The sequence below is a fragment of the Podarcis vaucheri genome (assembly GCF_965113315.1).
Source record: "Podarcis vaucheri genome assembly, chromosome: 3".
NCBI lineage: Eukaryota > Metazoa > Chordata > Lepidosauria > Squamata > Lacertidae > Podarcis > Podarcis vaucheri.
The window spans coordinates 17,195,437-17,208,890 of record NC_138761.1 but is presented as its reverse complement, the minus strand read 5'-3'; the positions used below and the strand labels follow the sequence as shown (position 1 = coordinate 17,208,890).

Here is a 13,454-nt window from a genome sequence, read left to right as displayed (position 1 = left end):
GAATGGTACTTGAATTTTAAACATTTTTAAACAATGAAGAAAAACTACATTGGTCAGAACAGGAATTTTACCATAATTTCTTAACTTGACTAGAAAAGAATATCCTTACAGCCATTGCTTTAGGCAAGACTTTCACACTTCATTGCACTCAGCAATGGGCTATTCTACATGTGCTGTCTTATGTAGTGAAAAGGAAGAGTGGAGAGTAGGTTAATGTATAGTAAATGAACTGTGGTCCTTTCTTCCAGCTGCATTTGCTTTCATAGTTCTAAAAGATGAGAAAGCACATCCAGAAACGGTTACCAAAGAGCTAAGGGAAATAGTTGCCTCCAGGATAGCCAAGTATGCTGTGCCTGATCATGTTCTGGTAAGTTCTTCAGGATCAGAATTTGTCTTTAATAATGTCAGGCTACAGGGGGTCAGGCTGTTTGTGGGGACAGGTTGTCCATTATTGACTAGAAGTGCTTGGGCAGTATAATTGATCTACATTTTTCATAGGCTTTTTTCATCTTGGGAATCCATAACTTAAGAGAAATAAGTCATGTTTCTTTGAATGCTGCTGCCTTCGTTTAGTAATGGCCAGACAGATTTTTCTTGATTTAGCAACCACTGCATTAGCCTGATAACCCTTGAACTAGGGGGTGACTTTCTTTTACTTCCAAAATATATTGTCCTCTGTTGTAGTGCTACCGCTTTACACAAAACTTACTCCATGATTAATTCCCTTATAGTCTGTGATGGGATGATGAGCTGCTTGTGCGTAAAATCGTAGTCCCTCAGAGTTTGTTCAAGTCCACAAACCTCTGTCTGTGATGGAGCCCCTCAGACATGGCTCCTCTAGTCACTCGCAGATTCTGACAGTGGCTGCTTTCGGAATCGCTTCCAACATAAAAGCTCCTTAACGGAAACACGTCTTCTGGACTCACGGCGTGACAGTTTCCGGCGAGGAGTGGGTCTCCCTATGGGAGGTCCAGAAACCTCCCCACTGTTCTCGCTGGACGTGTCCTTGAGCCCTCCCTCTTGCTCGCTTTCCCTCAGAGACCCACCTCTCCCCCTGCTGGTTCCTGCTTCCGCTGCTGGGTCTCTCCCAACCTCCGTGAGCCCTTCCACCACCTGTCCCTCCGATGGCAGTTCCCTGACATCCACCTCCCCTCCAGGGCCCCCGTCACCCCCTCCCGTTCCCTCTCCTCTGGGCGGTGAGGAGGTAAAACCCCGAAAAGAATCCTCTTCATCTTCAGACGTCTCGAACATTTCCCTCCATCGGCTGCCGTTCCGGGTCACTGAATCCTCCTCCTCCTCGGAATCTGTGAACCCCTCCAACTCCTCTTCCTCATCTGTGGTTGCAAAGTATTCCCTCCGGAACCTCGCTACAGGCTGAGGTTTACGTGGGAACCTCTGATGAAAAGTTTCTTTTAAGACCTCGTCATTGACATCCTCTGCCATGACCCAGGTGTTTTCCGACTCCGGTTCCCCTTCCCACATTACCAAATACTCCACTTGATCTCCCTTCCACCTGGAATCGAGGATCTCCGCCACATGGCTGCTGTGTTCCCTTTCCTCCATTGCTGGTCCCCGGGTGAACCTCCCTTCTCTGTCCCCTTTATACGGTGACAGCAACGACCTGTGGAAAACTGGGTGCAGCTTCATGTGGTTCGGTAACCGGAGTCTGAAAGCCACTGGGTTGACCTGTTGCGTGTCTTCAAATGGGCCCAATCTTTTGGGTCTTAACTTCTTACAACCCCCTTTGAATGGTAACCCTTGGGTTGACAGCCACACCTGGTCCCCCACCCTAATGGTTTCACCTTCCCTTCTGTTTTTGTCTGCCTGCCTCTTATACTCCTCCTTGGCCCTGTCTAAGTTGAGTTGGAGCTGACGATGGATCGCTTCCATTTCTTCTACAAACTGTTCGGCAGCCAGGACGCTCCATCTCTCCCCTTCCCCCCCTGGGAAAGCCCTGGGATGGCACCCGTAATTAGCCAAAAAGGGGCTCATCCCTGTGGACACGTTCTCCGCATTGTTGTAGGCAAATTCTGCCAACGCCAGCTTCTCCACCCAATCATTCTCTCTGTCATTGACATAACACCTCAGATATTGCTGGAGGATGCCATTGGCTCTTTCCGCCTGCCCGTTGGTTTCAGGATGCCGGGCAGTCGAAAAATTGACCTCTACATGCAGTAAGCTCATGAGCTTCCTCCAGAACCTGGAAGTAAATTGTTTCCCTCGGTCAGAAACCACCCTCAAGGGGGCACCATGCAACCTAAAAACATTTTCTACAAACAATTTCACTGTTTCTTCTGCCGTGACAGCATGTGAGCAGGCTATAAAGTGGCCCATTTTGGTTAACAGGTCTACCACAACCATGATGGCTGTTTTCCCTCTGGACTTTGGCAGATCAGTCATGAAATCTATTGACACTGCTTCCCATGGCCTTTCAGGTGTGGGTAGCGGTTCTAATAACCCCGCCGGCGCCCGCCTCTCCCCTTTGGCTCGCTGGCATTGGTCACAACCTCTCACATACTCCCGTACATCTTTCCTGACCTTGGGCCACCAAAATTCCCTGGTAACCAACCACATAGTTTTGTGTTGCCCAAAATGCCCCGCTGTGGGGCTATCGTGCAGCTGCTTGAGTACCTTCCCCCTCAACTCTCCTTCAGGTATATACAGCGCTCCCTTGTAATACAACGCCCCGTTTCTCTCCTCAAAACCTCCGGGTTTGTCTCCCTCCCTCCTGAGACCCCTGAGTTTGTCCTGGGCGTATTCATCATTCTCCGTTCCCTCTACCAGTTCTCTTTGCCCCACCAATGCCCCCCCCACACCCAGCGGTCCTCTGGAATGACATGTCTCTCTTCGGGTGCTCCCTCCCCCTCCAAATATTCAGGTTTGCGTGAGAGAGCGTCCGCCCCAATGTTCTCTGGGCCTGGCACGTAACAAATCTCAAAGTTAAATTTGGAGAACTCCTGGGCCCATCTCACTTGCCGTTGGTTGAGCACTCGTGCCATTCTCCAATACTCTAGGTTCTTGTGGTCAGTGCACACTTGCACCTTATGTTGTGCGCCAATTAGCAGGTGCCTCCATCTCCGGAACGCCTCAAGAATGGCGAGTAGTTCTCGGTCATACACCGTGTAGTTCCTCTCGGATTTGTTCAGCTTTCGCGAAAAAAAGGCACACGGTCTCCACTCTGACTCCTCCTTCCCTGGCTGCAGAAGCACCGCCCCGATCGCTCTGTCTGATGCGTCAGTTTCCACTCTCATCGGTTTTTGTAAATCCACATGCAGGAGTTGTTCTTCCGAGGCGAAGGCCCTTTTTAGTTCCTCAAATGCTCGCTCCGCCTCCTCAGTCCAAACGAATTTCTTCTTACTGCTGAGACAGTCCGTAATGGGCGCCGTCAGGTGGGCAAAGTTTCGGATGAACTTACGATAGAAGTTCCCAAACCCTAGGAACCTCTGCACATCCTTCTTTGTTTTGGGTGTTTTCCATTCCAGCACCGCCTGGACCTTGCCGGGATCCATGGCCAATCCCTTGTCTGACAGGCGATACCCCAGGAATTCCACCTCCTTGGTATGAAACTGACACTTCTCCAGTTTCACCCACAGCTGGTTGGCTTGCAGCCTGCTCAACACTTCTCTGACGTCTCTCACATGCTGCTCCTCATTCTCAGAATACACCAACACATCATCTAAGAAGGCCACACAATTCTTGTAAAGCAAAGGCCCCAGTACGTGGTTCATAAACGATTGAAAGCACGCGGAGCCTGCTTGTAGGCCAAAGGGCATAACTAAATATTCAAATGCCCCCAAAGGGGTGAACATGGTGGTTTTCCATTCATCCCCCTTCCTTATTCGTATCAGGTTGTACGCCCCCCTTAGGTCCAGCTTTGTGAAAATCTTTCCCTTCCGCACCCTTGTCAAAATGTCGTCAATCCTGGGCATAGGGAAGGCCACTGGTTCTGACACTGCGTTCAAGGCCCTGAAGTCACACACCAGCCTCGGCTTGTCCGTGTTTTTTTTATCCACAAAAAAACACTGGGCTGCCTCCCACTGCTCTGGATTCTTGGATGAAACCTCTCTTCAGGTTCTTGTCAATGAACTCCCTTAGCGCCTGCATCTCTCTGTCTGACATGGCGTACAGCTTGCCTACAGGGAGCTGTGCCCCAGGGAGTAAATTGATTTGACAGTCAAAGGGTCTATGCGGGGGTAGTTGGTCAGCTTCCCTTTCGCTGAAGACATCGCGGAGATCTGCGTATTGTCGTGGTACCTTCACGTTCTCCATTACTTCAGTCCCTGCTAGGGTGGCTTGGGCCCCTGCCAAACCCTTTCCCTCTTTGCAGTGTTCTAAGCAATGTGCTGAACCAAAGGAAACCACTCTCTGATGCCAGCCCGCCAGCGGATCATGTAACGCTAGCCAGCTCATCCCCAATATAATGGGAGCTCCTCCCAAGGTGGCCACATTAAACGCTATCAGTTCGGTGTGCCTTGCCACCTTCATTATCATTGGGACGGTCTGCACGCTGACTTCTCCTCCCAACAGCTCCCTGCCATCAATCGTGGTCACCTGCAGGGGGTTGCTTAAAGGGATAGTCTGTATCTGGTGCTCAGCAGCAAACTCCTTACTCATGAAATTGCAGGAGCTGCCTGAGTCCAATAGCGCCTTTATCTTTAGTGGGTGTCCGTTAGGCAGCTCTAGTAACACCTCTATCACTAGGGCGGGTTTAGGAGGTTCTGGCGTGGGCACTTTCACTGCTCTTTGGCCTGGCTGCTGTGCCCCAACGGTGGCAGCCAGGCGTTGGCTTTTATTTGCTCCGGTATTTCTTCCTCTCTTCCCTCAACAGCTCCCACCATCCCTTGCCATTCCTTCCTCTGGGGGCAGACTCTGGCAAAGTGACCTGGCTGTTGGCAGAGATAGCATTTCCGGGCGCCTTTTCCCTCCTTCTTTCCCCCCTCACTGGGCTTTGAAACTGCGCGCGCGCTGTTCCGATTTCCATCGGCTCTGCCGGCGGGAAAGTAGGCTCTGGAATGCGGAACTCCTTCCAACGTTCCCCCTTCCCTTCCCGCCTCTCCAATGCTCTCGCCTCCTGGCACGCTCCTATGGTCAGCGCAGATTTGGTCAGCTGGTCCATAGAATCTGCCCTGGGGCCCCGGGAAAGTTCGTCTTTCACAGCCGAAGCAAGCCCTTCTTCAAATAGCATTTGAATGGGTTCCGCCGATAAGTCCCACCCCAATCTGTGAACCAGCATGGTGAACTCAGTCCAGTACTCACGGACAGATCGGCTCCCCTGTTTGCAAGCCATTAACTGTCTGCGCACCACTCCCTTCTCAATATCGCTGGAAAACATCAGATCCAAGGCGCGAAAGAACTTCATCGTGTCCTTTAGGACGTCACTATTCGCTGCCATCAGGGGTCTAACCCAGTCTCTCGCCCCCCTTTCAAGATGCCCAATCACGAAAGCCACTCGCGATTCCTCATCAGGGAATTCATCAAACTGCAGATTGAGGGCATATTGCATCTCTGTCTGGAAGGCATGATAGTCCTTGGGCTCCCCCCCAAACTTCTGCACCAATCCTGGTACCTTTCTGGCGAGCTGGGGGGCTTTCCCCTTTTTGTCTGCATCCTGAGCCCTCCTCTCCTCAAGCCTCGCCGTCTGCAGCGCTAGCTGGACTTCCAACACCCGGTACCTTTCTTCCAGGCTTGGACTCGCTCCCGCTCCTTCTTCTCCGGTTCCGGCTGGGTTGCTCATGATGCCTTCTCCTGCACAAGCTGCTTTTCAGACACTGTCGGAATGCTGTGATAGGATGATGAGCTGCTTGTGCATAAAATCGTAGTCCCTCAGAGTTTGTTCAAGTCCACAAACCTCTGTCTGTGACGGAGCCCCTCAGACATGGCTCCTCTAGTCACTCGCAGATTCCGACAGTGGCTGCTTTCGGAATCGCTTCCAACATAAAAGCTCCTTAACGGAAACACGTCTTCTGGACTCACGCCGTGACAGTTTCCGGCGAGGAGTGGGTCTCCCTATGGGAGGTCCAGAAACCTCCCCACTGTTCTCGCTTGACGTGTCCCTGAGCCCTCCCTCTTGCTCGCTTTCCCTCAGAGACCCACCTCTCCCCCTGCTGGTTCCTGCTTCCGCTGCTGGGTCTCTCCCAACCTCCGTGAGCCCTTCCACCACCTGTCCCTCCGATGGCAGTTCCCTGACATAGTCCTTTTATAAAATGGCATTACTAAGCCTTGTACTAAACCCTGGCTTCATATTACTAGACTGTTGTTTTTCGAAGCCTAAGTTCCTACTACTTGACTTGTACCACCGTTATTCTTTGTCCTCTGTACATATACCACTTTTCTTTTAAAGGTAGTATCAGAGGTGTCTTTTTGCATATGTTTACATTTACCACTTCATGAACATGGCTAAAAGATTGACTTGTACCACCGTTATTCTTTGTCCTCTGTACATATACCACTTTTCTTTTAAAGGTAGTATCAGAGGTGTCTTTTTGCATATGTTTACATTTACCACTTCATGAACATGGCTAAAAGATCGCATAGGCACAAAACAATGGCACTGTCCAGATGCAAAGGGTAACCTATTATAAGAATGTGCCGTCAGGCTTGGGCTTAAGCAGACCCGTTACTTTCTTCTATGCATGCAAGGGTAGGAAGTTTAAAGTTTCCTTTTGCTGCTTGGTTTCTTGTTATGTTCAAATTCAGGAAAGCTGTCACATCTTCAAGCCATACTTAAAACATACTTGGATCAAACCAGAATTTCAGATTGTGGTGTTTTCCAAGTAACTTTATTGAACAAACCAGTTTTGCCATTTTTGGACATGGTAGGAAATCACAGTTTGTTCCAAATTGCAAAAGAACACTTAAACCTTTTCCATTTGCAGTTCTTGTAATGGGGGAACCATGGTTTCCGGGCTGAAGGCTGTATGTGTCTGGTTTAATTTACCGTAAATTTCGCTCCATAACACGCAGATTTTTCCTCCTAGAAAGTAAGGGGAAATGTCTGTGCGTGTTATGGAGCGAATGCCTACAGATGGCGGGGGAATCTGCTGCAGTCGTGAGCAGTCCGTGGCTCCCTTTGAAACAGCAAAGCGGGTGTAAGCGGCTCCTGTCAGCTAGCGGAGCCGGGGAGGAGGGAGAGAAGCAGAGCGGGAGTTAGCTGCTTTAAAACAACCCCTGCTCTCTGCCCCTGCCTGCAGTTTTGTGCTGTCAGATTTTGGATTAGCCACTGTAGGCTCTGTGCGTGTGCTTGAGCTATCGTTCTCCTCCTGCTGCTTCCCCTTCACTCTCCCTGCGACTTTAGAATCCACACTCTGTGTGTCTATGAGGGCTCCTTCTCCTTCTCTTGCTTCCGTTCACTCTCCCTGCGCCCCTGCGACTTTAGAATCGACACTCTGTGTGTCTGTGTGTGCGTGAGGGCTCCTTCTCCTTCTCTTGCTTCTGTTCACTCTCCCTGCGACTTTAGAATCGACACTCTGTGTGTCTGTGTGTGCGTGAGGGCTCCTTCTCCTCCTGCTTCCCGTTCACTCTCCCTGCGACTTTAGAATCCACACTCTGTGTCTATGAGGGCTCCTTCTCCTTCTCTTGCTTCCGTTCACTCTCCCTGCGCCCCTGCGACTTTAGAATCGACACTCTGTGTGTCTGTGTGTGCGTGAGGGCTCCTTCTCCTTCTCTTGCTTCCCGTTCACTCTCCCTGCGACTTTAGAATTGACACTCTGTGTGTCTGTCTGTGTGAGGGATCGTTCTCATTCTCTGCTTCCCGTTCACTCCCCCAGCGCCCCTGCGACTTCCAGCGCCCTGCAACTTTAGGGCCAGTTCTCTCTCTGCGTGTGTGTGTGTTGACCTCACTGCGCTTGTTGGGGGAGAGTGTTGGTCGCAATTTTCTTGATTTGTCTCAGAGTGGTTAATATCGTGGTTTCCTTGCCGGGGAGGAGGGAGAGACGCAGAGCCTGCTTGTTCTAAAGGAGCAAAGCCAGAGAGGAGCCTCTTCTTCATTATTAGCAGCATCCTTCTCCACACACCCCATGCGTGCTTCTTGTCCCTTGAGTGCTTTTCCTTCCCTCCCCACTTAAAACGTGGTTACAAAGCACGGATCCACATGGATCCTCAGGATTTTTGCACTGGGTCACCCCAAATTCACCATCTGATCACATAGCATGTCCATGGCTACAGCCTGCACCAAAAAACACACACACCCACTGTTTCATGGGGCCGCAATGGCGCAAAAACGTGGTTACAAAGCATGGATCCACATGGATCCTCAGGATTTTTGCATTGGGCTACCCCAAACCCACCGTCAGATCACATGTCTGTGGCCACAGCATGAACCACAAAAATCATAGATCCACTGTTTCGTTTAGAATATTTTTTTCTTGTTTTCCTCCTCTAAAAACTACGTGCGTGTTATGGTCAGGTGCGTGTTATAGAGCGAAAAATACGGTAACATATTATTGTCATAGTGGTTCACTCTCACAATAACACAATTCTTCCCCTTCTCAAACAGGTAGTGAAGCGCCTTCCTAAAACTCGCTCAGGGAAAATAATGAGAAGGTTGCTACGGAAAATAGTGACAGGCAATGTCAGCGATATGGGAGATATCACCACACTGGATGACTCCAGTGTCATTGAAGAAATACTTGATGCATATGAGAAGTACAAAATTAAGCATCCTACTTTGTAATGAGAAGCTGTGGGGATATGTTCCATTAGAAACTCCGAGAAACGAAAGGAACCATCAAATACGCACAAGTTTTCATGGAATTCCGCTTAATCATGTGAGGCTCAGAAGATTCTCCTTCTGAAAAATACATATATTACAATACCGTTTGTGTGTATTTCACTGCACTTTGCCTTTCTTTGAAACTATGCAGCATGTAGGTTAGATCCTGATATTTTGGATATCCTGTCTATCTTTTTTAAATACTTTATTAAAACCAACAGAGTGGGAACTCTAAAGTAGAAAGCATTAATTCAACCTTAAAACCAGTGCCTTGGAAATATTAATCACTCTTTGAACTTACTCTTGGGGGAAATGCTCTCTTCTGAGTAACCCATGATATCTTTCTGGATACTGCATTCATTAACAGCAGAGGGACATTATTCATTTAAGTAGAATAAATTATTTTTCATATTTTGTGAAAGCAAGTTTTAATTAGGAATAACTGAAAGATAAAATTTTAATAAGGATATATAATATATGTTTATATGCTTGATGAAAAATGTGTAGAGAAAAAAAAGCATTTCTTCACCTTACATGGAACTTAAAATGACTACAAAACTATCATTTCCTAAAATTAGTAATCAAACAAAAATAAAATTGAAAGGAATCTTGTTGAAGCTTATCTGGGAGTAAATTTACACGTCTGAACTCATTGAAAGGGTTTGCACGGAACCAAGAAGAAGGCTGGGAGACGTTTTAAAAGGAAACCAGAGGGTCTTGGCTGATATTATGTATATGCAGTGTTTTATTGATCCTGTGACCAAATAAATCCAATTCAAAAAATCCTGACCTTGGATAGACACTTGCTGAACATGGAAGTTCTAATTTTGACACAATTTGCTTTTACTGGAAGGGATGCTCATTTTCCCTTTGATGATACAGTCATAACACCTCTTCAAATAATATATTGCCTACTTTTTATGCCTTTTACAAATAAATTTGTTGAGGTTTGTGTGTTTGTTTGTTTGTATGTATGTTTGTGCGCAAACACGCATCGGGGAGCGGGTGGGTAGGGTCCCAAACTGGATCTTTGTCCCGAGTGGCAGAAAGCCTAGTTTCGGCCCTGCAAACTGTGTTGCTTTTAACAGACAGAAAATGGAAATAGCATATTTCTGAAAATCTTCATTAAAGATCCTTGTTAACAGTCTGTATGTGAAAAAATCTGCTATAGTTTTGTAGCCAGTTATTGTTGATACTTTATGCAAGGTTTATAAAAAGGCATATAATAGCATATTGTATCAAAACCATATTAGGATTCAAAGGGCTGCAGCTAAGTAATACAAATATTAAAATACCTGAGTTAGTACATTATAACTGGACTGTGCTTATATTCCAAAGGGCAGGAACATTTATGAAGGGGTTGAAGTATTTAGGATACAGATCTGTATGTCTTTGTAAATAGCTTCTATGGTTGCAGCTTTTGAACTGGAAGAATTCTTGGCCAAAACCTCAAACTTCATCAGACAGGAAGAGACTTCTTTTCATTTGCTTTTAAGCATGCTAGGCAATCTTCTCTACGATCTCTGCCTTTTATTAGGTAGCATAAATTATCCAATGTTACTTTTTGGAGCCAAAAAGAACTGTTGAAAGGCTCACTTCTAGTAGTTTATCCTACCAACACAGAAAATTGGTGCCATCTAATGGCCACTAGGCAGCATATCTTAAGGGAATTGGAATCTCCCTTGATGGAACAAATCTTTGCTGATTTCTAGTCTGGTTGTAATCTATAAAAATATCCACTGTGGCAGTCTAATGTACACTTTCCTACAGAAGGTCTATATAGTCCCCTCATACGTTCTTCAAACATCTGAACATGGCTTCACTCCCTCAAAACTTGGGACATGATAAGAGCAGCCCGCACTCCTACCACAGAACAAGATGAATGATAGCATCTCTATTTTTGCGGAATATATGCTTTACATACAAATATTCTGTATTAAAACAGCAGCTTCTGAGTGAAATTGAAACCTGTTATGCATTTGTTTAGTTAAAAATGCAATTAATAAATTTGAATATAATTTTAAAAATTCAAATCGGCTTACCAGTTTTACAACCAAATTGTGCTATTCTAATTAAAAACAATTACAGTTAATAAGGCTAAGGATAAAAGTTTATCCAAGAAATGCTGAAAAACGTCTGGTCAACAAGTTTAAGGGATCTCCTGGTACACAAAGTTTGCTGGTGGGCTGTCCCTTGTATATGGATCCACTCAGACATACGGTATATTGTGTTGGTAGTAGCCACAGCAATCTGAGAGTGATGGAAAGCTAGCATATTAATTTCTCGCAATGCCCTGGAGTGTCCATCCCTAATATTGCTCCTGGGAATTATGGGAATCAGTAACAAGTCACTAATAGGCCCTGCAGTTGGAAGCCCAGGCCAGGTGTCAGTGATGGTGCTGGTCTCTGGAAACCTTTCTAGGATGCCCAGGTGTGCTAGAATATCAAAAAGCTTTCTGTCAGGGATGAGCAGCCCTTTTCAGCTAAAGGTAGCATTCAGTGAAGGCACCAGTGAAGGCGGTGAAGGTCCTGTGTGAGTGCCTGGAGGCGGTTGGAGGATGGACGGCGGCTAGTGGATTGAGGTTGAATCCTGACAAGACAGAAGTACTGTTTTGGGGGGACAGGGGGCGGGCTGGTGTGGAGGACTCCCTGGTCCTGAATGGGGCATCTGTGCCCCTGAAGGAGCAGGTGCGCAGCCTGGGAGTCATTTTGGACTCACAGCTGTCCATGGAGGCGCAGGTCAATTCTGTATCCAGGGCAGCTGACTACCAGCTCCATCTGGTACACAGGCTGAGACCCTACCTGCCCACGGACTGTCTCGCCGGAGTGGTGCATGCTCTGGTTATCTCCCGCTTGGACTACTGCAATGCGCTCTACGTGGTGCTACCTTTGAAGGTGACCTGGAAACTACAACTAATCCACAATGCTACATCTATACTGGTGACTGGGGGTGGCCGCCGAGACCACATAACACCGGTCTTGAAAGACCTACATTGGCTCCCAGTACGTTTCCAAGCACAATTCAAAGCGTGGGTGTTGACCTTTAAAGCCCTAAACGGCCTCGGCCCAGTATACCTGAAGGAGCGTCTCCACCCCCATCGTTCTGCCCGGACGCTGAGTCCAGCGCTGAGGGCCTTCTGGTGGTTCCCTCATTGCGAGAAGCAAAGCTACAGGGAACCAGGCAGAGGGCCTTCTCGGTAGTGGCGCCCACCCTGTGGAACACCCTCCCATCAGATGTCAAAGAGATGAGATAACTACCTGACATTCAGAAGACATTCAGAAGTTTTTAATGTATGACATATTAGTGTATTTTTGGTCTTTGTGGAAGCCGCCCCGATGGGCGGGGTACAAATTATTATTATTATTATTATTATTATTATTATTATTACTACTACTACTACTACTACTACTACTACTACTTCCTTCTGGTCAACAACCACATGCTAATAGTGGGTGGGTCCAGAGTCAAAAGTGTGAATGAAATCTTACCTTTGTACAGTAGGCTGGGTTCTAAACACACTCTTCTCTATCCTCCATCCAGATAAGCAAAAGTGATGATCAAAACTCAAGCACGTGTTCCAGCCAGTCAGAAACCGTGAGGGTATGAACCAGGGCAAGTGAGGAGTGTGGCCTCCTCAGGAGAATTATGAGGTTACATTTGCTCCCCAGGGGCTGCGGCTACCCACTTCTGCATCAAGTAATGGAATACTCATTTAAGCCAGAAAGTGCACTTAAGATTCCTCTTGCAACTAATGTTATATGTAAGGTAATATACGGTGCTTTTTTTCTTTAAAAATGCTTAGGGATATTCTCATTTTCCTACTCATATTGAAATACTGCCCCTCAAAACTTAGATTCACAAAATGTTCAGGGGAATGCATACCCCTACGTTTCCCAAGAAAAAAGCACTGGTAATATATACCATTTACAATTGCAGCAGCGCTCAACTTGACAAGGCTGAGTTACCTCTGTCTCTACTCAGACCCTCGTAAGCTGAATTTCTTTGATGAAATGTAATTCATGTGTCCTGGTAGCTTGAAATGTTTCCCTGCCAATTTGTGAATATTTCTATTTCTGATGTTGCATATGCACCCACTGATTCTTTGGGCTCAGCTACCCAACTTGCTCAGGTACAGTAAACTCCAGAGGTTATTCTTTCCCAAACCACCTGTTTATATTATTATTATTATTATTATTATTATTATTATTATTATTATTAATTATCATCATCACCATCATCACGATTGTTACATTTGTACACCACCAATCATCCAAAGATCACAGGCAGGGCGTTCCATGACACAAAAATACAAAACAGAAAAACAAAAGACATAATAAGAACAAAAACAAACCAATATGGACATTTAAACACATTGCAACTGCCCGTTCCTAATGCAATGACGTTCTACGTTCCATTTTTCTCGCGCGGAAAGATATACGCCTTTGACTCCGCCCCCTAAGCATGCAACTGTGACACCGATTGGGCAGGCGCAGGGAGAGGGGGCGTGGTGGGTAGTGTGTGGGCGGGGACGGGCTTACCGACGTTCAGGCGCGTTGTGTAGGCGGAGCTGCGTATTACGAAGCGTCAAGCGCGCGCGTGTGTGTCAGAGAGAAAGTCGATCCATTAGAGCAGTGTTTCCCAAACTTGGGTCTCCAGCTGTTTTTGAACTACAATTCCCATCATCCCTGACCACTGGTCCTGCTAGCTAGGGATGATGGGAGTTGTAGTCCAAAAACAGCTGAAG

At 47.0% G+C, this 13,454-nt stretch overlaps 1 protein-coding gene across 2 annotated transcripts in view; it reads left to right on the top strand.

Moving 5' to 3' along the window:
- Positions 1 to 9,403, top strand: part of ACSS1 (acyl-CoA synthetase short chain family member 1) — a 40,674-nt gene extending 31,271 nt beyond the window's left edge. For both annotated transcript variants that reach the window (XM_082217562.1, XM_082217563.1), the window contains exons 13-14: positions 249 to 367; positions 8,495 to 9,403. In XM_082217562.1, the coding sequence (XP_082073688.1) occupies positions 249 to 367; positions 8,495 to 8,671 (296 nt within the window). In that variant the 3' untranslated portion in view covers positions 8,672 to 9,403. The remainder of the gene's footprint in view (positions 1 to 248; positions 368 to 8,494) is intronic.
- Positions 9,404 to 13,454: the final 4,051 nt, after the last annotated feature.